The sequence below is a fragment of the Macaca thibetana genome, chromosome 12 (genome assembly GCF_024542745.1).
Source record: "Macaca thibetana thibetana isolate TM-01 chromosome 12, ASM2454274v1, whole genome shotgun sequence".
NCBI classification, from domain to species: Eukaryota; Metazoa; Chordata; class Mammalia; order Primates; family Cercopithecidae; genus Macaca; species Macaca thibetana.
In genome coordinates this window covers 14,793,391-14,820,923 of record NC_065589.1, presented here as the reverse complement: position 1 = coordinate 14,820,923, position 27,533 = coordinate 14,793,391, and the positions used below count along the sequence as shown (strand labels likewise).

Sequence of the window (27,533 nt, the reverse complement as noted above, 5' to 3'; positions counted from 1 at the left end):
GGTGACAGAGATAGACTGTGTCTCAAAAAAAAAAAAAAAAAAAAAAAAAAAGATTCCACCTTCAGCTTTGGTCTTAACAAAAGATGCAATGCACTCATTATGTCATACTTTATAAAATTCTCACAGGGAGTAGGTCAGATATCAGCTTTCCAAAGAAATATGATGATGCTCTAAAATAGCCACCGATAAACTCATGCATAGGCTGCTTTTTTTCAAGAACCAGAAGAAATACCACTGAGACTGTTCAGGCATTGGCTGTGGGACAAGTAGAACAGGAAGCCACTTCTATTATAAATTCCTGCAGGGCTATTGTTTAAACCACAGTAAAGAACCTGGATGCCCTGTCTGATAACTGGGGCTCTTATTTCAGGAATGGAGCCTTGAGGCTCACCAAGCAAATTTTTCAATAAACATCTGGACACCCACCTGAGTTGATGATCAAAGAAAGTTCACTCCTTTTTTCACCTACTAAGATTTCATTACATTCATATTTAGTTTCCCTGTAGAAAGAAGAATTGACATAAAATTCAGCTAATTCCTCTATTCATTGTTTTTCCTGATTGGGAGGCTTTTCAAGTTCCCCAGGTTTCTTGCCTCCTTGGTTCCTATTTAAGGTCACAGCAGAGGAGCCTCTATTAACAATATGTGGGAACAAATCAGCAGAGTTTTTGTAGGACTTACGCTGGTAACTCGCAGATGCAAAATACGTCAAAGTTTTCTATACACGACCATGGAACATCACCCTTCCAGAAGCCAGCAAGCTAAGGCTATCAAAAGGTTTGAAGACGGCCTAACAAGGCTAAGGAATGGAGAAGAGGATGGGCCTTCTCTGCCTTGTCATCTTCAGAAGTGCATTTGATGTGCTAATATCTAAGCCAGTGGGGGGCTCATTCAGAAACAGAACAGTTACAGCTCTCATCACCTCCACTGCAATGCTGGGCTTCTTTCTCCTCCAGACACACCCCAAATGACCTGGTTTCCTACCTTGGAGTTTGCTAATTTTGCTGAAGGCCACCTCTTGAACGGTTTTGTTAATGTGTGTTTTTTGTTTTTGTTTTTTGGGTTTTGTTTTTGTTTGTTTTTTGTGCCTGACTGTTTATGCTTGTTGACAGCCAAAGGGCCACTGCAAATTTTTTCCTTACCCATCGCTATACCATCTGAGACTACATAATCTGAGACATCTGAGACACCTTTTTTTTTTTTTTTTTTTTGAGATAGTGTCTCAATCTGTCGCCCAGGCTGAAGTGCAGTGGTGTGATCTTGGCCCACTGCAACCTCCGCCTCTTGGGTGCAAGTGATTCCTGTACCTCAGCCTCCCCAGTAGCTGGGACTACAGGCACACACCACCACCCCTGGCTAATTTTTGCATTTTTAGTAGAGACGGGGTTTCACTGTATTGCCCAGGCTGGTTTCGAACTCCCAGCCTCAAGCAATCCACCGGCCTCGGCCTCCCAAAGTGTTAGGATTACAGGCATGAGCCATTGCGCCGTCTTGAGATACTTTTGAAGCTGGCAGGTTGAAGGGTTTCATTTAGCAAAACATCACCAGAGAGACCACAGGAATCCTTCCTTGCCTCCACCAGACGGTCCCAGGATAGCATTAAAACCAGGTTTTATCACCCACTGACAACCTTCAATATCTCCTTCTCAACTGTTTTTTAACCAACTAGAAGCAACTCTTCACCTTCATTTAATAGTAAATATTATGAAAACTTCACACAGGTATATCAGATAATGTCCCTAAGTTTTTGGAGGGCCCAGCAGGTAGACCATTAGCGCTGGTTTCTTGTTGTTGTTGTTGTTTTTAAGTGATGGGGTCTGACTACGCTGGCCAAGCTGGTCTTCAACTCCTGGCTTCAAGCAATCCTCCTGCCTCAGCCTCCAAAAGTGAGGGCATTACAGGTGTGAGCCACAGCACCCAGCCTGTCAGTGCTTGTTTTTGATCTTGGGAAAATAAAAATGTTTTTTTGTAGACATGTAGAAATTGTTTTTTTCCACTGTGCTGCCATGGGATGAAATTAACCTTTCACGTAGAACCCTAAATTGAATTCTGATTTATGAAACTGCTAAGGCCACTTCTTTTCTGCTATGGAAAATAATCTCCGCTTAGTCTTCAATGTTAGAACATTTGCATGCACACATTCACACACGAATATACACACACAAAGGACAAGCTATGGTCAGGGAGGAAAAAGGACATGAATTATTATCACTCAAATAATGACTCATTTACATGAACCCTACTGTTCACTGAAGAGGAAGGATAGAAATTCATTCATTCATTCAATAAAGATCTATTGTGCATCTAATGTTTTTTTTTTTGATAGTATCTCGCTCTGTCGCCCAGGCTGGAGTGCAATGGCGTGATCTCGCTCACTGCAACTTCCACCTCCCAGGTTCAAGCGATTGTCCTGCCTCAGCCTCCTGAGGAACTGGGATTACAGGTGCGTGCCACCACATGGGCTAATTTTCGTATTTTTAGTAGAGACGGGGTTTCACCACGTAGGCCAGGCTGGAATGCACCTAATTTATGTTAGAGACTGTTCATGTCATGAAGAATAAAGTGGCTCAAACCTGCAATCCCAGCACTTTGGGAGACCGAGGCTGTGGGATCGCGAGGTCAGGAGATTGAGACCATTCTGGCTAACACGGTGAAACCACGTCTCTACTAAAGACACAAAAAATTAGCCGGGCATGGTGGCTGGTGCCTGTAATCCCAGCTACTCAGGATGCTGAGGCAGCAGAATTGCTTGAACTTCGGAGGCTTAGGTTGCAGTGAGCCGAAGTCGTGCCATTGCACTCCAGCCTGGGCGACAGAGCTAGACTTGGTCTCAAAAAAAAAAAAAAAAAAGCTATTATTCAAATAAAACATATTTTTAGTAAACAAATGTTTTATTTGCTAACAGGTTGAATTCCTCAATAATTATAAAGGAATCATTTTCTTTTCTTTTTTTTTTTTTTTTTTGGAGACGAGTCTCGCTCTGCCGCCCAGGCTGGAGTGGGTGGCAAGATCTCTACTCACTGCAAGCTCCGCCTCCCAGGTTCACGCCATTCTCCTGCCTCAGCCTCCCGTGTAGCTGGGACTACAGGCGCCCGCCACCATGCCTGGTTATTTTTTTTGTATTTTTAGTAGAGACGGGGTTTCACCTTATTAGCCAGGATGATCTCGATCTCCTGACCTGTGATCCTCCCGCCTCGGCCTCCCAAAGTGCTGGGATTACAGGCGTGAGCCACCGCGCCCATCCCAAATTTTCTATTTTCTTCTTTAATCAGGGTCAATTATTTGTGTCTTTCATCTCTGTTCATATCAGCTGTGATGTGGTCATAGATGACTTTTATCAGGTTGAGAAAGTTCTCAACTATTCCTAGTTAGTTGAGTGTTTTTGTCATTAGAAGGCATGCACCACCACACCCAGTTAATTTTGGTATTTTTCGTAGAAACAGGGTTTCACTATGTTGGCCAGTCTGGTCTCGAACTCCTGACCTCAGGCAATCCACCCACTTCAGCCTCCTGAAATGCTAGGATTACAGGCATGAGCCACCACTCCCGGTCAGACACATTGGTTATTTAGGAATATATGGTTTCCTTTCTGTCTGTTAGTGATTTCTAATTTAATTCCATTGTGGTTTGAATGTATACTTTATGTGATTTCAGTCATTTTACATTTATTGAGACTTGTTCCATAACCTACCATATGCTTTATCTTAGAGAATGTTCCATGTGCAACTATTCTGTTGATGTTGGATGGAGTAGTCCTTAGATTCCCGCTAAGTCTATTTGGCTTATAGTGTTGTTCAAGTCTTCTATTTTCTTGTAGATCTTCTGCCTAAATTTTATTAATTAGTGAAAATGTGGTATCAAAGCTGTCAACTTTTATTGTTAAATTTCCCATTTTGCCAGGCACGGTGGCTCACGCCGGTAATGAGGTCAGGAGTTCAACCTGGCCAACATGGTGAAACCCCGTCTCTACTAAAAATACAAAAATTATCTGGGCAAAAATTATCATGGTGCATGACTGTAGTCCCAGCTACTCAGGAGGCTGAGGCAGGAGAATCGCTTGAACCCGGGAGGCGGAGGTTGCAGTGAGCCGAGAATGGTGCCACCGCACTCCAGCCTGGGCAACAAGAGCAAAATTCTGTCTCAAATAAAATAAAATAAAATAAAATAAAATAAAATAAAATAAAATTTCCTATTCTTCCCTTCAATTCTGTCAGTTTTTACTTTCTGTAGTTTGGGGTGCTACTGTTAGGTATATGTATGGTTATAGGTTTTATATCTTCCCAGTGGGTTAATTTTGTGTCACCATGAAAGTCCCTCTTTATTTCTAGTAACATTTTAAAAAATCCATTTTATCTGATATAGGCATCACCAACTCCGGTTCTCTTTTGTTTACAGTTTGGTACATCTTTTTTTATCCTTTTACTTTCAACCTATTTGGGTCTAGTGGAGAACTCTTCTACTGCCTTAGGTTAGGGAGTCATATTACATTATCATCATTAGTACTATTATTTGACATTTGTTTCGCTGACTAGCTACTGCTGGTAGGTTTTTCTTCAACCATTCTGAGGCTCTATATTGAGTTATATTAGTACATCATCATGAAGAGCTAAAGGCAGGTAAGGATTATTTTCTGAACTGCAATATTGATTAAACCTATGTGAATGTATAAGATTCTTAGAAGAGTTGACATTAAATCAAGGTGAAGATGAGGTTTGAGCCTTACTTAGAGACTGACATTTTCCGCTCTAACTGTGGACAGTACTGTAGCACTGTTATAGTATCTGCTCTGAATGTTAGTCTAGCAATTCAGCGTCTTCTTCATGACAGCTGAACATCAACCATGCGATGGTATATGCATACCAGAGTGTGCCTGGCATCCCACCTCCTCCTCCTCCCCCTCCTCCTTGACTGGCTCTGGAAAGCAAATAGGGTATAACAATAGGAGTGCTGGAATGTTCCTGTGTGGGGCTGACCTTTGTATCGCTGTTATTCCTCTACTTTCAGATGCAAAAAAGATTAAGTTGAAACTGAATGAAAGTCTTTTCTGGGCCACAGGGCTGAGCTGCTTTTGCTCTTTGCAAATCCAAAGAATTTAACAGGATTTCTCCCTTTCTCAACTTCCTATCCCCTACCCTGACCTTTGCATCTTCCCAATATGAGGAAAAAGGAGGAAGTTTTCCTTGCGGGTTTTTTTTTTATGATGACATGATGGGGCCGGTTGATCAACGGGGAAAACCCCATGTGGTAACACACCTTCTGTGTACATTCCCAATTATTTGCTATAAATAGAGCCATCCCAGGCTGCTGGCAGAACACAACAGCGCTCCCGAAGCACTGGGTACCCAGCACTGAGCAGATCTGTTCTTTGAGCTAAAAAACCATGTGCTGTAGCAAGAGTTTGCTCCTGGCTGCTTTGATGTCAGTGCTGCTACTCTACCTCTGCAGTGAATCAGAAGGTAAGTGTCGCTGTTTCTGCTAGCACAGGAGAAAGACTTTTCATTTTCCTTTAAGCCTTGAGCTCAACTGGGGGTCCCTAAGGGGTGGAAAACTGTTTGAAAGTACACAAGAGGGAGTGATGGAAGTTTTCAGCCCATTGTGGAGTGGAGGAGAGAAGAGTTACGGCTGCGGATCAGGCTTTCCTCTCTGCTGTCAGTCTCAGCAGATTGGGGGAGTGGTGGGCTCTTAGAGACCCCTAAACTTCAGGACAAAGCCAAAGTGCTATTTCTGGGAGTGATACAAAGTGTGTGATGTTACCAGTAGATGGGGCTGTTTTGAAATGTAGAGAATACTCCCACGTCCCCAACTTTCTTACCTCCCAACTTAATAGTTTTGGGAAAGTTCAAAACTCATCCTTCAGAAGTAGATTATAATACCTGTCATCAACATTCCCACAAGGCCTGGGGGACATTGCTTGTCAACTTTGAAATAACGTTAATCCCTTACCTGACAGCATGTTGTTATCTGACTAGGGAATGTCCAAGTATTGCTTTATTGCTCAATAGTCACACATCACTTTTAGCAACAGGTGCATTCCTGAAAATGCACATCGAATTTATTTATTTATTTATTTATTTTTGAGGCAGGATCTCACTTCATCACCGAGGCTGGAGTGCAGTGGCATGATTACTGCTCACTGCAGCCTCAACCTCCTGGAGTCAAGTGAACCTCCAGTCTCAGCCTCTTGAATAACAGGGACCATGGCCGTGTGCCACACACCCGGCTAATTTTTTTACATTATTTTGTAGAGACAGGGTTTCACTATGTTGCCCAGGCTGGTCTCGAACTCCTGGAGGCAAGCAATCTTTCCTCCTTGGCCTCCGAAAGTGCTGGGATTACAGGCGTGAGCCACCATGCCCAACCACGTGTTGAACTTTTATGAACAAAATTAAACATTCCTATTAGCTAACATGACAATTTCAAAGCGTTTTCACTCCTATAAATCATATTTCCCTTTGTAGCTCTATTTCTCAATACTTAGTAGCCAGATAATAGATTAAGATCTGCCAATTTATTCATTTTCTGCTTTTGGAAGTTTATCTACATAAGGGTTCTTTCAAGCAGTAAGGAAGGGGGTGCTCATATTCTTGAATGATTATAGTGAACTGAAATGAAATATTGTCATTTTGTGTTTCTTACTAAAGATATCCCACTTACGAGAAGTCATGTGTTTCTCAATTGTATTATCGAACCAAAACTTCTCAGCACACAAACTGTTGTTCCAAAGAACTGTAAACTATGTTAAATTGGTTCTCAACAACCTTACAAAGGTTTCGAAGGCATTGAAACTCTTGCACTAAGTGGTTTATTCATCATATACATGAGATTCACTAGATTTTTCACAACTTAAGGTAGTTTTATAATACCAGTCACAGGATAAGTTTGTTCATGTGGACCCAATACCTTTCACTTTTTTTAGCAGCAAGCAACTTTGACTGCTGTCTTCGATATACAGACCGTATCCTTCATCCTAAATTTATTGTGGGCTTCACACAGCAGCTGGCCAATGAAACCTGTGACATCAATGCTGTCATGTAAGTTATTAATTGATTTTAATTCAATTGTATCAGGAATACCTAGAAACTTCAGTTTTAAAAATGTTTGCCTTTTTAGAGTTTCATTCAGAAATTACTGATGTTTTGAACATAGGATCTTATCTTAAAAAGAAAGAAATGATGTGGCAAAGATAGCTTTGTCTTAGTACATATCTACTTCAAAGTTCACTTTAAACAGGACTGGAATAAGGCAAAAACTTCCTTTTTTAAAAATTGTTTGGTCAAAAGGAACTAGTATAGGGCAAAAATCACTTTCTAAGGCTATTAAAGTGATATGTTAGGAAAATATGGAAGATACATATTTTGACATGAGCATCTTCTACCAGAAAATGTTTGAGACCAAAAGTAAAATCTCAGACTAATTATACTATCACATATAATTTTCTTGATTTATATAGGATATTATATTTTGGAATTATAGAAGTTATTGATCAGATACATACATATTCTATGCAACCACCAATAGCAAAATTATATGACAATTCTGGGACTTTGTCTTCTGCCATTGTACTATTATTTGTTACATTGCAGAGAAAGGGAGAACCACTTTCATTTAGCAGTAATCTTCATCAGAAGCATTTTTTTTTTTTTTGGCATTTTATTTTACCTCGTCAACTGAAGTGTTTAGTGTGTAATGAACTGGAATGTAAAGTCTCCATTGTACGTTCTGTGAAAAACCCATTTAAAAGCTCATTAAACACAAATCAAATGTTCTGATTTTTCAGCTTTCACACAAAGAAAGGGTTATCTGTGTGCGCAAATCCAAAGCAGACCTGGGTGAAACTTATTGTACGTCGCCTCAGGTATGTTACACTGACATTTAGCCTCTGCAAAGGTTTGAGGAAAGAGGAGTATTCAAAGGGGTGGACCGTAGGTTTTCTGAGATTCTTTAGTCTAACTATTGTGGAATTTTTAAAGGGAAAATTTGAGTTGGACCACAAAAACAAAGAATGCATTTTTCCACCTGTAGATCATCATCGTTATTATTATTTTAATTTACTGATTTCTTATATGATGTATTAGATTTCTCTATGCATTTGATAGTTACTAGCTGCCTGATTCTTGTTGCAAAGATGCCTCCTATTTATATAATGTAAAGGCAATCCAGCATTTGGTTGTTTGTTAAAAATTGAAAAATAAACATTAGTTAAACAGAGATCAATGGTTCTGATTTACATTGACAATAACAGACAGTAACACTTTATCAACGGATGGAAGGCACCTAACACCCGTGTGCCATAGCCACTGAACTTGGAGACACAAGAAATGTGTACATATCCTGTTTCTGTCATTAATGAGCTGAGTTAGTTTGGGCAAGGGCCATCCTCTCTAAACCTCAATTTCCTCATCTGAACTCTGAGCTGCTTGACATACTGAATTGAGATTAAGGGCAGATGAAGCAACCTTTAGGTACCAAAGTCATTCCTCCCATGCAGTCACCTCGTCATTACTTACACTTTTCTTCTTTTTCATTTTACAGCAAAAAAATCAACAAGATGTAAAAACTGTGGCTTTTCTGGAATGGAATTGGACTTAGCCCAAGAACAGAAAGAACCTTCCTGGGGCTGGAGGTTTCACTTGCACATGATGGAGGGTTTAGTGCTTATCTAATTTGCGCCTCATTGGGACTTGTCCAATTAATGAAGTTGATTCATATTGCATCATAGTTTGCTTTGTTTAAGCATCACATTCAAGTTAAACTGTATTTTATGTTATTTATAGCTGTAGGTTTTCTGTGTTTAGCTATTTAATACTAATTTTCCATAAGCTCTTTTGGTTTAGTGCAAAGTATAAAATTATGTTTGGGGGGAATAAGATTATATGGACTTTCTCAAGAGCAACAAGCTATTTTTTTAAAAAAACTATTTAACATTCTTTTGTTTATATTGTTCTGTCTCCTAAATTGTTGTAATTACATCATAAAATAAGAAAAATGTTAATAAGACAAATATTGAAAATAAAGAAAGAAACAAAAAGTTATTTTGCTGATTGAGTCATATATCATTTTTATGATGTGTATTGAAAACATTTCCAGGCACAGAAAATGTAAGAATTGTCTGAGAAATTACAGTTGCCACTAACTTCTAGTTGTTCCCTTTATCTCGGCCCCTCATGGCCCTGGATTTGATTTTACATGAATTATAATGGAACAGTTGTTCTATTTTTTCTTTAATTCAAAGTCATCCAGACTAAAAGTTGAAAAAGATCCTATATCTGAAATTCATAACCCAATGTTTATTGATTTTTAAAAAACTGTTTAAAATAAGAAACCATGCCCACACACCTTTTGACTACAGGGACACAACCACCATTTAGAATATACCTTCAGGAATCACTTCTTCCATCCTTCTGTCACCAGCCAGGATATCTCAGCATACGAACATTTCTCCCTTTAAAAGTCCTCCAGAGTCACCTTTAAGCAGTTTCTGAAAGGAAAGTGACTATTCAGAGAGTTCTCAGTGACTGCCTTGCTAACCAGAGGGGAGCCCCCAAACGTGTGAAACCTGGATGAAAAGACTCGGATCCAGTAGTTAACTATCACTACATTCATGCACCAACGTTCACAGAGTGCCTCGGATTCCAAAGAACACACGGGATCACTGGAGGCAGGCACACTGATGATATGATGCAAAATCAAGACACATAAATCCATAAAATAGGGCAGTGGTGGGTCATTTGACGTGGAGCCAAAAAAGAGTAAGTGGCTCAATTGTCCCCGAGGGCGTCTGCATCCTCAGGAACAGCAACACTGAATCATCGGGGAAAGTATGCTCAACATCCTGTGTGCTGATTCATCACACATACGTTTAGTATGTGCTGGGCACTGTGTCAAGTGCTACAGAGATGAAGTGACTTAAAACTTAGAAACTTACTGCTAGATAATTAAGGTTGAGCAATGTGCCGAGAGGCAGGAAGGAGTAAAGCAGCTCTTACAACACTGGGTGGCAAGCACTTTAATAAGGAAAGTCACCGGGCATCGTTCCTGAGGGTTTCCAGAAGAAGTACTATGCAGTTGAATCATAGTAAATAGCCAATATTTGATGTTCTTGACCTGAGAAGATGGCAATGTCACAAGATTCAGGCCAATGCTTGTGGTATGAAGAATCAGTAGGAAGTAGCCAGTTGGAAAAGGGACAGCAGGGAGTGTTTGGAAATATCTGGGGGCATGTGTAGTTGTCACAATGTCTGAGGGTGGGTACAATAAGCACGCAGTGGGCAGGAGCCAGGGATGCTAAATCCACTGGAATGCACCGGATGATTCCGCACAATGAAGAATTGTGCCACCCCAAACGCCAGTGACGCCACCATTGAGCAATACTGGATGAAGAGGAGTATATGCAAGTGGGTGCAGGGGTGGAGTAGCTACAGATTAAGTAAAACTGTTATCTCAACTAAGTGTGGTGGTTTGGGCTTGACCATGCAGCACTGGGAAACCACTGTAAAGGTCAAAATAGATGTTGTCTCTGCATGGCAGAGGAAAGGGAGGTGGGGTGGATGGAAAGCAGAGGTACCAGAGGCAGCTGCAATGAGGAGGCTGAGAAATGGTGAAACCTCAGTCAGAGCCACGGCCCCCCCAAAAAAAAAAAAAAAAAAAAAAGTGCAGAAGAAGTGGGATTGTGAAGCCTGGGACTCATCCCAGACACCTCTCCTCTCCTCCCCATCAGTCACTGTTGGAAGAGCACAGCCAAAGCTAGGCATTGCCAGGAGGCAGCACATCTGTCTCATTGCCAGAAGGCCTCAGCAGGTAAGGCTTGTGGAGTCAGGAAAGCAGCAAAGTTTGTTAGACTCTGAAGCTCTCTGAATCTTTTGAGGCCAGGACCACTAATAAATATTAAGTGAGTTTCTGAAGACTGAAAGCTCCAGGCTAGAATGCCAATTTACTAATCAACAAGGAAAGCATCCAAGTGTCAAGTATGTGGACATAAGCACACGGCTAAATTAAGGGAGCAAGCTACCTGACCAGTCAAACTGGAATCACAAAGCTGGTTTATTAAGCCTGGGATCAGAGAGCAGGGCCTTAGCTATGTAATTTGAATATTTAATGCTCTAGTTTTCACTGGATTAAATATGATCTTGGATGAGGGATGCCACTCCCGATTCACAGCTCTCTCTCTCTCTCTCTTTTTTTTTTTTCCATTTTGGAAAAAAGCTTTTCTATTTACTTTTTAATTGAAGTATAATTTACATGCAGTAAGACACACACAATTTTTTTTTTTTTTTTGAGATGGAGTTTTGCTCTGTGATCCAGGCTGAAGTGCAGTGACATGATCTCGGCTCACTGCACTGCAACTTCTACCTCCCAAGGTTTAAGCAATTTTCCCGCCTCAGCCTCCTGAGTACCTGGGATTACAGGCGTCCACCACCAGACCCGGCTAACTTTCGTATTTTTAGTAGAGACAGGGTTTCTCCATGTTGGTCAGGCTGGTCTCGAAGTCCTGACGCCATGATCTGCCCACCTCAGCCTCCTAAAGTGTTGGGACTACAGGTGTGAGCCCCCACACCTGGCCCAGATACACAAATCCTAATTGGGCAGCTTAATAAATTTTTGCATATGCACCTACCTGTGAAACAACCCTGCCTCAAGACAGCAGAGGAAGGCGCTCTCGTGTTCACTTCCATTTGTACAACCTAAGGGTAACAGCTGTTCTGGCTTGTTTCACGATAGATTAATTTGCCTTTTCTTGATTTCATATATGTGGAATGATCCAGCATGTACTCTTTGATTTTTGACTTCTTTTACTAGAATCTTCAGTCTCTGAACTTATTTTTAATGACATGTATAGTACATGAATTCACTCTCATTCTTAGATTCAAGCAATAGTGATACGGTGAAGGTCTCCTTTAAACTTTCATCAAGCCCCTTGACTCTCTGAGGTGACACCACAGGATGCCTTTGCTCTCCCCTGGGCTAAGTAGCCCTTTCTGTTTGTACAGTCTTCTTGAGAACCACTGTTAGTTTATGCAAGAGTCTAGTCCTGTCTCCTAAATACACTCTAACGATCTGAATGATTCTGAGGTTTTTGCTCATATATTTTCCAAAAGTCTCTTGTGTAAGACTGCTGATGCCTGGCCATAGCCATAGGCCCTATAAGTGGATTTCACTTGCTGTGTTCTCAGAGTAGTCTCCGAGTTCTTCGGTGCCTCCCTGGTGCCTTCCATTAGTGTCATCTTAAGAGGTAAGTAAGATAATGATGGAATAATATCTTGGCCCTGGCAATCTGTAGGTCATTGGTAACTATAGGAGTATTCAGTGAGGTAGTGTAGGAGAGAGAATCCCAATGATAGTGGGTTGAAGAATGAATGGTGACAAGTAGTTTGGCAATGAAGGTAAGAGGAAATAAAAGCTAGAAGGAGAGCCTTTTATCTTTAGATGGAAAAGTATTGAAAGAGTCAGGGAGAGGAGAGAGAGAGAATGAGAGAGAGATTGAATATATTATAAAGAGTTGAAGATTCTAAAAGAGTAACAAATGGTACCTCAACTTCTCTCAAAAAGCAGAAGTGGTTTCTAGAACACAGTTCAGTTGAGTCATCTCTTCTTTTGGAACAAAATTCACTCAGGAGTAGGTGGGGAGAATTTTACAATTTGTGAAGGAAGAAGTTAACAGACTTTGAATTTGGTGGTCTTGCTTTTCTTGGTGGAAGACTAGTCACCTTTTGAGAGTGATGAGTGACTTTTGACATGAAAGGAGATGCTTTGAGATAGTCAGTAGAGGACACAGGGGTACACTCAAGGTTGTTCCACAGTGTTGGGGTTCACTGAGGTTGGAGATAACTAAGCTGCTGTGATTTCCATTGGCATGCACTAGGTGGCCTGCTGCCGTTTGGGTGTAAGAATAGACAGTGGTGACTAATTGGACTAGTGTAGGCTCAGGCTTCGCATCTAGGCACAGTGCAAGGACAAGAGGGCGAGAGAGTCAATGATAGGGATACAGAGAGGGGTCAAAGTGCGGAACTATGCAGTTTAGACCAGAGACAGGAGATGAAGTCCAAAGGTATCTGAGACACTGGGAGAGTATGGGGAGGCCTCAGATAAAAAGCCTCAGTGTCGTCAAAGAGCAGGAGAATGGGAGGGCCGGAGGGGCTGGAGCAGCTCCAGGAGCCAAAGTCCAAGCATGTGACTGTGGGTGTGCAACTCAAGTGGTGGGGTAGCAGGGTGATGATTGGAAGGCTACCAGGATGGATGAGTCATTCCCATTGATTTTCCCTCTACTTTTTCCTTTAAAAAAAAAAATAGAGATGGGGTCTCACTACATTGCCCAGGCTGGTCTTAAACTCCTGGTCTCAAGCATCCTCCTGCCTCGGCCTCCCAAAGAGCTGGGATTACAGGCGTGAGCCACCAAGCCCTGCTTCCTTCCACTTTTTATTATGGAAAATACAAAAGTGGAGAGAATCATATAAAAAGCCCCCATGTATCTATCATCTGGATTCAACTGACTAATGGCCAATCTTGTTACACCTACACCACCCAACTCACTTCTTCCCATCTATCCCCCCTGGATTACTTTGAAGCAATTTCTAGACATTAAGTTATTTTGTTTATAAGTATTTCGCTCTCTCTCTGTCTCTCTCTCTCTCTCTCTCTCTCTCTCTATATATATATATATATGAACTTTTAAAAACATACAATTTCACTCACATGGATTTAAAAATCAACACTAATTCTCTAATATCATTCAATGTCAAGTCAGGGTTCAAATTTCTCTGCTTGCTTTAAAAAAATAAAGTTGCTTTAAAAAACATTATTTGCATCCATCTTTTCTTTAAATGAAGATTTAAAGATGTAGATGAAAGTGTAAATGAAGATCCAAAAGAGGTCCACACACTTCATTTGTTTTGGCTTTTTTTTTTTTTTTTTTTAACTTTTAATCTGAGAGCTCCTCACCACCAGCCCCATCTCCTTTCCTTTTCCTTTGCAATTTATGCTTCAGAGAAACCAAGACGTTTGTTCTGTGGTTTCCCACCTTGTGGGTTTTGTTAATTGCATTCCTGTGGTGTTATTTAGCATGTACTTCGACCCTACTTAGAAACAGAGGCTGGGTTGGATTGGAGTTTACTGTGCAAGGGGATAAGGCTACTGAATAAGTGGCATTGTGCCACATGGTTACAAAGTTGTTCACACTGATGTCATCAACAGGAATGAAAGGGAACACTGAGCTGAAGAACTGATCAGGGCCAGTAACTGATAGCCAGAGGGAGGGGAAGTGGATGGTCTAATGACATCCATATGCTTCAAAGAAGATGATGGGAAAGGTATGTAGGAATGAGGAAGTGCCATCATGGAAGCACAAGAATGCTGGTCTCTACCTGGCCCTGCGGTGGGAGAGGAGTGGGACAGGAGCCGCTTCATCTTGAGAAGACCCCAGAGAGAAGTAGTGTTCTTGCCATAAACTCAGATTTCAGATGAAGCCAGGAGATGAAGAAGTGGAAGACGGAAGGACAGGGAAGTTGCTTTACAATAGAAAAAAGTTTCCATTGAAGGTCATGGGGGACATTGTGGAGTTGAGTTGGAGGCACAATGGAGAACTGGGATGGAAGCATGAGCAGTATGAGAAAGAAAAGATGAATGCAAAAATTTGGGTGATAATCATGTCATTAATAATATCTAGATTATTTAAGCATTTGTATGTTAATATCACTTGCTAAGATTGCCAATGTACCTCATTGGAATATGAGCTCTGAACTCTAATTTTATGCCTGTTCTTGGATAAAGAAACCGAGGGTCAGGAGAATTTAGAACCTTACTGAAGGTCACACAGTCTTTAAAGATACAGTGGAGTCTAGAGTTGTTCTCAGGGCTCCCTCCTGGCCTCTGGCATAAGGTGTTTTTGTGTCAAGGAGACAGCAGCACTTCCGATGCCTGATGCTCAGCCCTGGGGCTGCTAATTTGCAATCTTCTTGTACATCTGTTTGCTCTGCTATTCTAGAAGATACCATCAAAGTATTAGAGCACTTTAGATTTTTGGGGGGGGATCAAAAAGGCTTCTAAATAAAAAGTTTGTTTCTCCAAGGAGTAAGCTTCAATTGTGATGTGGACACCGTCTTCCCTAGCAGTGCCAGACATACCTCACACTGTTGTACTTTTCTTTCCTGCTACATCTCTTCACAGTTTATTGGATAAAAATAATGTTTTCCACTCGTTCACTCATTTGTTCCTTCAACCAAGAGATGTTTATTGAACACTTACTATGTGCCAGGTGCTGAGGTGGTCACTGGGGATAAACAGGATAACCTTGCTGCTTTCTTGTGCCTCATGGTTTAGAAGAGGGGACATACAACACATATCACCAAATAAATGTATGAAATAGGAGGACAATAAAGTTGGGAAAAGGGACAGAGGGTGGGGATGCAGAACTTCATATCTGTGTAGATCCTGACACAATTTCCTGCCTTTCTCTCAGAAACAAAGCCTCCATCTTCCCCTTGGCTTAGAAAGGACCCTGGATAGGGCAAGGAAGACAGGTCTGATTAAACCTGTCCAAGAGTGTAGTCGTTTTTTTTTTTTTTTTTTTTTGAGATAAGAGTCTTGTTTCCATCAGCCAGACTGGAGTGCAGTTTCCAATCACTTTGTTATTTTTTCATTCTCCTTTACTGATTTGTCCTCTTTTGCCTGACCTTTAGACACCAAGCATATTTAGACTTCAAGCCTAAAGATTCTTCTCCTCTCACCTTACATTCTTTCCCTATAGAAATTCATCAGTACCATGGTGTTTTACAATTTATTTATTTATTTATTTTTAGTTGAGATGGAGTCTCCTTCTGTCACCCAGGCTGGAGTGCAGTGGTGTGATCTTTGCTCACTGCAACCTCCACCTCCCAGGTTCAAACAATTCTCCTGCCTCAGCCTCCCAGTAGCTGGGATTACAAGCACGCACCACCGCGTCTGGTTAATTTTTGTATTTTTAATAGAAATGGGGTTTCACCATGTTGGCCAGGCTGATCTCGAACTCCTGACCTCAAGTGATCCATCTGCCTTGGCTTCCCAAAGTGCTGGAATTACAGGCGTGCACCACTCTGCCTGGCCCAAGAGTGTAGTCTTAGTTTTTGGAGATAACATAGGTCCATGGAAGACTGTTGTACTAGGCCTTGCTTTACTCTGACTAAAAGGGTAGCTCATAGGTTAGAACCCCTAAGATTATAAAATTTTCTTCACTGAGCTTACCAGGTGTCAAGTCTCCGGCTGGGGCCAACTCAAGTTAAGAAAACTTGAATATGAATTCAAACTGTGATTTGGGGATTGCATTAGCACACAGCAGCACTGACATTCCTTGAGTCTGGTGATTCTTCGAATTTGTGTTCTTTCTGTGGCTCTGGCTCAGTTAAAACAAACAATGTCTAGGAATAAATACCATACAACGATGTGGTTACAGAAAATGCTGCCCGTTCTCCAGAATGGTACAACACAATTTGTATTCCTCTCGTCGTTGACATCAAGGCACTTCTAGCAGGAAATGCTCACAAGTTTGAAAAGCTAGTGTACATTTTTTTTTTTCATTTTTCTTGTTTCTGGTTCCCCCCCCCTTCACCTGAAAAACAATGATTTTAAGAGATTGTTACAATTCAATAATCTAAAATCTTAAATGTAGGTGAATTAAAGTTTAAATACTTAATTTGAAGAAATTCACCTAATTTCCTCATCACCTAAATTCCAGGTGATGAGGAAAGTATTGAATGTAGATTCATTCAGACTCAGGCGATAATGAGCTTAGTGCTTCAGAGGCTTAAATCCAGGGAAGAAAGACCTGCTTATTACTGAGAATTGAAATTTAGAAGCAGATCGATGTATGTAAAGACTAAGGAGCCAAGAAGAGCAAATGGGGGCTAATGCTGGGTCCTTTGGGATTTATTGCATGTATTCATACACTTTTTGTTTTTTTGTTGGAGATGGAATCTCCCTCTGCTGCCCAGGCTAGAGTGCGGTGGCATGATTTCAGCTCACTGCAACCTCTGCCTCCCAGGTTCAAGCGATTCTCTTGCCTCAGCCTCCCAAGTAGCTGGGATTACAGGCATGTGCCACCCTGCCCGGCTAATTTTTGTATTTTTAGTACAGACAGGGTTTTGTCATGTTGGCCAGGCTGGTCTTGAATCCCGACCTCAAGTGATCCACCTGCCTCGGTCTCCCAAAGTGGTGGGATTGCGGCTATGGACCGCCTCGCCTGACCAATTTATTTCTAACATTGTTCACCAAAACCATGTTTTTACACATTCCTCTCTTTTCTTATGTGAATTATTCCAGGAATTTTCCCACATCAATCTTAGCCCCATTTTGGGGGTAGAACTGTTTATCGAGTAGCGTAGTCCTGGAAAAACTTCTGAATTAATGAACATCCCATCTCACCTGAATTATCTGGCAGCAATTGCTTCACATCTCAAGTCAAAGGGTGACACACGTCTTTCTCCCTGAAAACCACACAGGGCATCCCCGCATCCCCCTGCACCGCCCTCTGTAACAGCAGAGGCTCTTTGTCCTGTTTTGCAGCAGTTTGGTGGCCTGCCCTGGGCATTCTGTCAAATGCAATTAGAAAGGACATGTGGTGTCTGTCTCCTTCAATGCAGCCAAATCTGAGGTCACAGTGCCTGCCTCCCTCCTCTTGTCACCTCGTTCCTTGGCTTCCTGGGTTTGGCGTGTTGGGTGCGGTCCCATTTGGCCCGAATGCTGTTTCACTTGTTGAGATGATTCCATTTCCTAAGTTTCCACCCCTAGGGCTCCCGGGGCAGGGCTTGCCCTTGCCACTTGCCTCTTCCTGCCACCACCACTCTGCTCAGCTTGGCAGAGTTGGCTTGTCTAGGCCTGACTTGACTCGCCCCTCCTCCCTGCCCTACCCTAAAAATCAGCCACACTTTCTCAGTTTGGTGCAACCTGCCTGCCAATGAGCCTGTGTGGGTGAAAATATCAGCTTGAAAAAAGGGCTGTTTTCCGTTTTGCCGCAAAAAGGGGCAAAAATCTTCTCCAACTGAAAACAAAAAAGAAACTCAGTACAAAACCTAAATTCTGTATTTTATGCACTGTCTGTAGTAGGAATGCTATAGGAGTTAAGGGAAAGGCCATGAGTTCTACCCGGGACTGGCAGGAGGCCTCCAGGAGCTGAGGGTGTAAGGATGCCTTGGGAGTTGTCAGGTGGGGAAATTGAGGCATGTGCACAGAAGCTCGTGTGTGCATGTGTATATGCACTAGTGAGTATGTGTGTAGGTGCACAGGCCGCAAAAGTGGCTGGAGATGAGGGCGGAAGAGGCAGCTGCCACCTTGAGGAGATCAGGAGAGCTCAAGAAGGAACTCAAGTGGAGGATGACAGGAACTGAACTGGCTGACTCCTCTCTGAGGATGGCTTCCTGTGTTCTTGGTAGTTAATTTCATTTCTTGATTTCTGCTTTGCTTTAGTTTTTAATCTTACGCAGTTCTCTAGTTTCTCGATTCCTCCCTCTTCTTTCAGTTTATCCGCAGGCTTTGGTTCTTTCCCCAGCCAGCCTAAATCTCAGGATGTGACACCCAAACAATTCTCCTGTCAAAATCCTGGTCTCTTTGTTCCCTTGTGCCGCGCACATGCTGCTGTGCCACACTCATGCTGCTAACGCAGTTCACCCTTCATCCTCTTGATTTACATTTGGCTCACCACGGGGGCAGAACTCCGCTTTTTATGGTCTGGTCAGTTGCAAATTCATGGTGTTCCAAATCAGCTGGGCTTCCAGTATGCCTGTAAGTAAACAAAAATCGCGCCGGAGAAAGTCAGACAGGCAAGGATCTTACAATAGGGTAGAAAGGCCGGTACTGTTGTCTGGACTCAATTCCACTGAAACAGAGGACAGAAGGGTTTTTCAGAGCTGGGGTAGGGTATGGTCGGCCCTCTGTGTTCGCTGATTGGCTTTACCAAAGGAAAAGTACGCTTTATCATATCTTCGTGACGGAGTTAGTGTTACAGCTCAGAGCAAGGCGGCTGCCCACAGAGGTTAGGTTCCCACACTACTGCAGAGCTGGGAGATAGGGCAGTACCTTCTTTCGTGATTACATTTCAAATAGACGGCGCTCAAGTCCTTGAGAAAGACGTTCTTGTGCTATAAAATGGACAGGAGGCTTTTCCAAAAATATACATCTCAAAGGCATAGAGAAATGATTCACAAAGACAAGTTTTCTAAAGTATTAATAGATGCTCTAAGGAGAGGGAGGCCAGGTGTAGAGGCAGGAAGAAGCCTGTCTAAAGTTGGTCAAGATGAGGGGAGCAGTAAGGCCCCCTGACTTCAGTCGCCTTTTAGCTGAACTTAGCAGCTTCTCCTTGGTGTCTACTCCAGGCTGGACTTGCTTGGAGCTGCCACGCTGCCCCCACACACAGCTCCTTACAGAGCTGTCTTGTTAGGGGGCCTCACTTCCTGCTTCTCAAGGAGCACAGAGGTCATGGACAGGTGTCCTCGGGCTTCTCTCCTGACTTCCAAGCAGCGCCCGCTTAGATCTCCCTGAATGCTGGAGGGGCTACTCCCTTTAGCCCAAGGCCATGCTGTCCTCTCCACCTGGGTTCCACCTCCTTTTCATCCTTCTCATTACCTTGCTCCAAACATTACCCTTTCTTTGTTTTTTCTTCAATATTTTACATTACATGGCTTGCTCGCTCTTTCACTCTTTTTTCCTTCCTTCCTTCCTTCCTTCCTTCCTTCCTTCCTTCCTTCCTTCCTTCCTTCCTCTTCCTCCCTCCCTCCCTCCCTCCCTTCCTCTTTCTTTTATTTCTTCTTTCTTTCTTTTTTCTTTTTCTTTCTTTTCTTTCTTTCTCCTTCCTTCCTTCCTTCCATCCTTCCTTCCTTCCTTCCTCCCTCCCTTCCTCTTTCTCTCTTTTATTTCTTCTTTCTTTCTTTTTCTTTTTCTTTCTTTTCTTTCTTTCTTCCTTCCTTCCTTCCTTCCTTCCTTCCTTCCTTCCTTCCTTCCTTCCATCCTTCCTTCCTTCCTTCCTCCCTCCCTCCCTTCCTCTTTCTCTCTTTTATTTCTTCTTTCTTTCTTTTTCTTTTTCTTTCTTTTCTTTCTTTCTCCTTCCTTCCTTCCTTCCTTCCTTCCTTCCTTCCTTCCTTCCTTCCTTCCTTCCTTTCCTTCCTTCCTTCCTTTCCTTTCCTTTCCTTTCCTTTTCTCTTCTTTTTTTTCCCCTTCCTCTCACTCTCCCTCCCTTCCTTCTCCCTCTCTCTCTGGACAAACTATGAGTATTTCCTCCCCAAACCTCTCCCTGAGGTTGAGACTTCTCTCTGTCTGTCTCTCTCTCTGTCTGTTGTCTACCAGTCCATCTGTCTCTCTCCACTTACCAATCATTCAGGTCCAAAACCACAAAGTCGTCTGGCTCCTTCCTCACCCTTAGTCTTCCACCCCCACCACTAGTCAGGCACTCACCTGGCTGGTTATGGTTGGAAACAGTTTTCCTCCTGACTCTGTTTCCATTCTCACTGCCCTCATCTTTCTGTGGCTTTCACCTCTGAAGACGTTTTCTAGCCTTTTATCTCTTCTTATTTGAACATGTTTTGCCAAATCTATGCCACAATATTGATTTTATCATTCTCAGGATTCTAAATCACTTCTGGGTATCCATTACCCATCAAGTCCTCAGCTTGGGCTGCAGGGCTTTCCATGATCCAGTTCTTATCCCGCCTCTTAGAGTAATTTATGTGTTTCACATACTCCAGGCACGTTGGCTTCTTTACCATGGCGTGGGCATACTTTGCCATTTTCTGTCCACACATCTTCATCCAGAACTTCACCAAGAATGCTGCCCAATCTCCATCTAGATTAAGGTCCAGCTTGAGTGGTTGCGCTCCTACATGGACCACTCCCAGATCAGCCAAAGCTCCTCCCTCATTCCTCTGAGCGTCCGTAGCATGTTGCACTTCTCCCACTGATGGAGCTTGTGCCTGTTCTCCCATGCGCTGTACTTCCTCCATGAGCTTTCTCTCCACAATGCTGTGGTTTTCTTTGGGTGAAGAACGTTGCATAGCTTCTACCTTTTTGCATTTCTTGCAGTGCCTAACACAAAGCCTTGCAGCTAGAACATGCTTTTGGGATGACTTGGAATGGCTAGAAAAACTACCTGATAATTCCCAGGGGAAACCAGTGCTCTAATACATAATTGGTAGAAGTATAATTCAGTAGGAATTTTCTAAAGACACGTTTTCAGGATGCATCAAAAGCCTTAAAAATATGTATCTATTTCACAGTACAGTATTTCTATTTCCTGTGAATTTATTCTAAGGAAATAACTGCATAAGAGCATAAATATGTGTGGATAAAGATGCTCATAACAGGGCTGGGTGTGGTGGCTCACACCTGTAATCCCAGCACTGTAGGAGGCCAAGGTGGGTGGATCACCTGAGGTCAGGAGTTCGAGACCAGCCTGGCCAACATGGTGAAACCCTGTTTCTACTAAAAATACAAAAATTAGCCAGGTATGGTGGTGGGTGCCTATAATCCCAGCTACTCAGGAGGCTGAGGCAGGAGAATCGCTTGAACCTGTGAGGTGGAGGTTGCAGTGAGCCAAGATCACGCCATTGTGCTCGAGCTTTGGTGACAAGAGCAAAGCTCTGTCTCAAAATAAATAAATGAATAAATAAATAATACATATATACATACACACATACATAAAAATAAAATAGTACTATCTATCTAAAATTTTGATGTAATGTCTAGACTTAGTAAAATTCTAGGATGCCTAAAGAAATATTTTTGAATCTAAAGGACAGGAATGTTTCAATCTCAGAGAAAACTGAAGCACCAGGGACAGTTTTAACAAGGTACCACATGCCATCTCTCTTTCTTCATATCCTTTAATTAAAAAAAAAAATTTAGGCTTATCGTGGTGGCGTTAAAAGAAATTAGATGACTACCATTTCTATTAGCCCCTTGGGAGAAAAGTTTCTCCTATGTTTAGCAAGTCACCTGGCTTCATCTCTTAATTGGATTTTGTCCAGGGCTATGATCCTGATATAGTGTTTCTCCATATTGCTTGTTAAAAACAGAAATTTCTGGAGATTCTGACTTAGTAGGCATAGAGTCTAAGAATCTATACTTCTACAAGTGCCAGGCTGATTCTCATGGTTAGGTGAGTTTGCTTTCTGGTCAAAGTTCATGAGAGAGAAAACAGGTCTGCTTATCTCTCTGAAGGTAAGGATCAGCCTGAAGAAGTCCTCTCTGGATGGATCCTTGAAGCTGGAAAGTTGATTAAGAGGGAGTTTGCAGGGAAAATGTCGTTTGCTTCCTCCAAGAACTGGCCTTCCTCATCTGAAGGACATGGGTGAGCTTTCTCTCTCTACACCATGGGACCAGGTCATTTCCCATTCCATCATGGTGCAGTGTTGATGGACATGTAAACCCTGGGGACCAGGAGGACAGGAGAGAGAGTAGGTGGAACAAGCACCTAGGCTTACATGTTCAGCAAGAGGGAAGGTCCAGGTCCAAGTCCAGGTCAACTTGGCTGTAAAGTCCATGCCTTAAGAATTCTGAGCAGAATGAGATCAGTGGACCATGGGTAGCATTCCAGGTACCCTGTAACGTGCCCAGAATGTAAGCTCCCTGATAACAGAGACCCGGCTCACCACTCTATCCCAGGCTGGACAGAGTGTCTGTCACATGGTAACAACTCTGTAAATACCTGACAAGTTAATGATCTTGAGGTCACTTGCCCAAATACAACACAATAAATACATTTGACTTTCTTTATGTATTTCAAGTTGCTAAATTAAGTTTTTCTTTTCTTCTATGAGCTTATTGGCAATCACTGCAAATAAGGACTAGTGAGAATTGGTAGCATCGGGTCCACCTTTTACCCTAAACTCTGAGATCCCGATACTCTACTTATCAAATGCAGAGTCTATATGAAATTATTAACCATGAACTTGCTTCTGAACAAGCCCAGATGGGTTTCAAAATGTATCTCATGTGTATTTATTTACTAATGTCAATTCTCCACCTTGAAAATCAGGTCAGAATATTTCTGCTATTGAATTAACAGTTAGCCATTCAGTCTTACAATTTTCAAAGAACTCAATGTAACTGATACCCAGAAGAGAGGTGAGGAATTGAAAGCAATCCGGGCACAGCTGTGGTCCACTTCTGCAACCAACAGAAAGCAGCACTCCCTCAGCGCTCTTGTCAGACTCAGAATATTAGAAGTGGATGGGTATTTATTCTCGATTATTTCTCAGGCTTTTAAAGGTGATGTTGGAGGAAAACTTTGCCCCTCTGCCTTCATTTTCTGATTCAAGTACTTTGTACACATTTCCACAATCACTTGCCTCTTTCAATATTACAGATTTTGGTTACTTTTTTATTACTTTGCTTTTCTTGTTCATCTTTGATCAACTCTCCAACTGTTTGCACATTAGTGCAGGATCAACAGAAGGGATTAGGTTAGGAAACACCTCAAGGTAAGATTTCAGGAAAAATTAAAAAATTATTAAGTAGGGTAGTGAACACAGTTTGGCATTTATTTGAAAAGCGTCCTATATGCCCCATTAAACACTGTGTTTGTCATTCAACCAGCGACTCAGTACAAGATCAAGGGGAAGGACCTCTGAATTCACTTTTTTCAATTTCTTTTCTTTTCTTTTCTTCTTTCTTTCTTTCTTTTCTTTCTTTCTTTCTTTCTTTCTTTCTTTCTTTCTTTCTTTCTTTCTTTCTTTCTTTCTTTCTTTCTTTCTTTCTTTCTTTCTTTCTTTCTTTCTTTTCTTTTCTTTTCTTTTCTTTTCTTTTTTCTTTTTTTTTTTTGGCGTAGTCTTGCTTTGTCACCCAGGCTGGAGAGCACTGGCACAATCTTACCTCACTGCAACCTCTGCCTCCCGGTTCAACGATTCCTCCCTCTGCCTCCCAAGTAGTATTACAGGTGCCCACCACCACACCCAGTTGATTTTTATATTCTTAGTAGAGACGGGGTTTCACCATGTTGACCAGGCTGGTCTTGAGCTCCTGACTTCAGGCAATCCGCCCACCTTGGCCTCCCAAAGTGCTGGGATTACAGGCTTGAGCCACTGCGCCTGGCCCAATGTCTTTATTTTCCGACTATGCCTTCTACTATAGGTTCCTGTTGTGAATAATTATCTTGAAGGTTGCTTCTAATCTTGTAATATCATGTTTCTGTGATATACTACTTTGAGATCTTGTTTTAGTATATTAGTAAAATCTGGAATGTGTTTTGAGCTATTAAAAATATGTTTAAAGAGCTTAGTTGTATATCACATACTACTATAAGTTCATTATATATTTTGTAAAGTAAAATGTGGATTTTTAAGCCACAGTTTAGTCTGTGAATTTACTTTGTTATGTAGTTTTGAAAGAAGTGATTTCATTTTTTTTCTGCAAAGGTGGCTTTCCTTAGAAGACTGTCCCTGCCAGGCTAATAAATTACTGCAGATAATAATTTGTAATCTGTGGGAGGGGAAAGTTGGGAAATAACAAAATGTTAGCCTTGAGAGTCTTGCATCAGATTGGGTTTCATGACATCTACGAGACTTGACGTCTTTAAGTCTTACGTATGAGTCCACGCACTTCCATGCTAGGTAGGTTGCATCATTATCACCTGGGGATTTAACAATGTATTCCAGACTCCGCCTTGAGAGGATCTTATCCTATAGGTCTGGGATGGAGTCAGGAAATCTATTTTTTTCCCAAGTGTCTAAAGGTGGTTTGATGTTCCAGGTTTTGGAATCCTTGCCCAAGTGTAAGTTCCTGTCATTTCAAGATATTATTATTATTGTTATTATTGTTATTTTGAGATAGAGTTTCACTCTTGTTGCTCTGGTTGAAGCGCAATGGCACGATCTCAGCTCACTGCAACCTCCGTCTCCCTGGTTCAAGAGATTCTTCTGCCTCAGCCTCCCAAGTAGCTGAGATTACAGGCACCCATCACCACACCTGGCTAATTATTGTAGTTTCAGTAGCGATGGGTTTTCATCATGTTGGCCAGGCCTGTCTTGAGCTCCTGACTTCAGGTGATCTGCCTGCCTTGGCCTCCCAAAGTTCTGGGATTACAGGCATGGGCCTCCATGCCTGGCACAAAATATTATTTTTTTAAAGATATTTATTTCTTAGATTCATAGAGCTTTATCAGAGTTCAGAGTGGAAAATGAAAATCACTGCAAGAAATTTAATCAAGAAGGGATTTAATACAGGAAATCTGGTCATAGAAAATTACTGGAAAGGCTGAAAGGATTGGTTCATAATTGGTCTTCTAGGAATAATTCTAGAAACAGAAAGAAGTGACCCACCATGGGAGCTATGCTGGAATTAAGGATGTTGATTGAAGTCACCAACTGCTGTGCTGGCGATGTGACCACCACTTCACCCACACTTAGACTATGAAGAAACTAGAGACTGGACCCCCCATAGCTACAATCCAGGGATTAGAAAGCCTCATCAAGAAGCTCTGACAGCTCATTACCCTTGAAGTTGGTGAAAGATATGGAATGCTTGCAGAAACACTTCAGATCTGCAAAGACTAGGAAAAAACAATATAAAGATGACCCTAGCCTGGCATAGTGGCTCATGCCTGTAATGCTAGCACTTTGAGAGGGTGAGGCAGGGGGATTGCTCGAGGCCAGGAGTTCCAGACCAGCCTGGAAAACAGAGGAAGACCCTGTCTCTACAAAAAAAATTTAAAAATTAGGCTGGGTGCAGTGGCTCATGCCTGTAATCCCAGCACTTTGAGAAACCAAGGCAAATGGATCGCTTGAGCTCAGGAGTTTGAGACCAGCCTGGGTAACGTGGTGAAACCCCATCTCTACAAAAAATACAAAAATTAGCTGGATGTGGTGGTGCATACTTGTAGTCCCAGCTACTTGGGAGGCTGAGATGGGAGGATCGCTTGAGCCCAGGAGGTGGAGGTTGCAGTGAGCTGAGATCATGTCACTGTACTCCAGCCTGGGTGACAGAGCAAGACCCTGTCTCAAAAAATTACAGAAAAATTGGCCAGGCATGGTGGTGCATGCCTATGGTCACAGTTTCACGAGAGATTGAGATGGGAGGGTCGCTTGAGCTTGGAAGGTTGAGGCTGCAATGAGCCATGGTCATGCCATTGCACTGTAGCCTGGGTGACAGAGCAAGATCCTCTCTCAAAAACAAGACCCTTCCTCATTTCTGCATTCCAGATCTTTTACTAGTTCATCTAATAGGCAGACCCCATCCACATCCAGCACTTTAGCTGAAAGGCAGTTTTCAAAAACGTTGCTTTTAACTTTCTAACCTCTCCAGCTAGAAAAAAAGACTGACTGGAAGTTGAGTGAGCCAATCTATGATATCCATCACACTGAGAGAGCAAAGAAAGCTTTGGTACAAAAGGCGTTTTTATGGGTCAGGTGTGGTGGCTCACACCTGTAATCCTAGCACTTTGGGAGACCAAGGTGGGTGGATCACTTGAGGTCAGGAGTTCCAGACAAGCCTGGCCAACATGGTGAAACCCCATCTCTAGTAAAAACACAAAAATTAGCTGGGCGTGGTGGTGAGCACCTGTAATCCCAGCTACTCGGGAGGCTGATGCAGGAGAATCGCTTGAACCCAGGAGGTGGAGGTTGCAGTGAGCCGAGATTGTGCCACTGCACTCCAGCCTGGGCAACAGAGCAAGACTCTGTCTCAAAAAAAAAAAGGGGGGGGTTTTATGAAGAAGAGCAAGTCATTTTCTGGCTGTTGTGGAGAATGGGAATAGGAGTATGTCAGGAGTCTTTCGAAAGAAGTTAGAATTTGCTCCTAAACCATAAAAGGAAGAACAACATGATCAGATCTTTTTTTTGAAAACGAATTTTGGCAGCAAGTCTTAGGATAGATGAGAAAAGACCAGCACTGGAAGCCAGATACCCTGGTGTTACTCATGGTGAACAGAACCCTGGTTTTTTTTTACTTTATTTGAATGTTTAATAATTTTATTTTAAATTCATTTTGATTTGATACTGTCCTATTTTCAAAACACACTCTCTATTATGACGTTATAAAAGATGATCTTATGCATTGCTCTCCTTTTTATTAAAACATTTTATTATGAAAGATTTTCAGACGTACAAATAAATTGAAAGGCTGGTACGATGAACACCAGGCACCCACCCACTAGTTTCAACGCTTGTTTACTATATTGTTCTCTCGTTCTTGCTCAGTCTCTCTCGTCTGAATTTTTTAGCTGAAGTATTCCAAGTAAGTTGCAGACACAATGTAATCTCACCTCTAAGAATTTAGCATGGGTATCCTAAAGAAATTCTCATCCATCATCAATGTCAATATCACACCTCATAAAGTTACCATTCTCTAATACATCTATTGTCCAATCTATATTACAATTCCCTGAATTGTGTTCCACATGTCTTTTTTGGCTGTTCTTTCTCCCTTCCAAATTAGGTTCTAATAAAGGTTTACACCTTGCTAGTTAAATATTTTTTAATTTAATTAATTAATTAATTTTTTTTTTTCTGTAGAGATGGGGTTTTGTCACGTTACCCAGGCTGGTCTCGAACTCCTGGGCTCAAGCAATCCTTACTCCTCTGCCTCCC

The 27,533-nt window shown here is 42.0% G+C and overlaps 1 protein-coding gene across 2 annotated transcripts; it reads left to right on the top strand.

Annotated features, from left to right (window-relative positions):
* The first annotated feature begins 5,309 nt into the window (after positions 1 to 5,309).
* Positions 5,310 to 9,037, top strand: CCL20 (C-C motif chemokine ligand 20). 2 transcript variants are annotated; one of them, XM_050752134.1, is made up of 4 exons: positions 5,310 to 5,456; positions 6,920 to 7,031; positions 7,778 to 7,855; positions 8,533 to 9,037. In XM_050752134.1, exons 1-4 carry the CDS (start codon positions 5,381 to 5,383, stop codon positions 8,552 to 8,554), a joined length of 288 nt encoding a protein of 95 aa, XP_050608091.1. In that variant the 5' UTR covers positions 5,310 to 5,380; the 3' UTR covers positions 8,555 to 9,037. The 2 variants fall into 2 exon arrangements, with proteins under 2 accessions (XP_050608091.1, XP_050608090.1); XM_050752133.1 differs by having other exon boundaries at positions 6,917 to 7,031.
* The last annotated feature ends 18,496 nt before the right edge of the window (positions 9,038 to 27,533 follow it).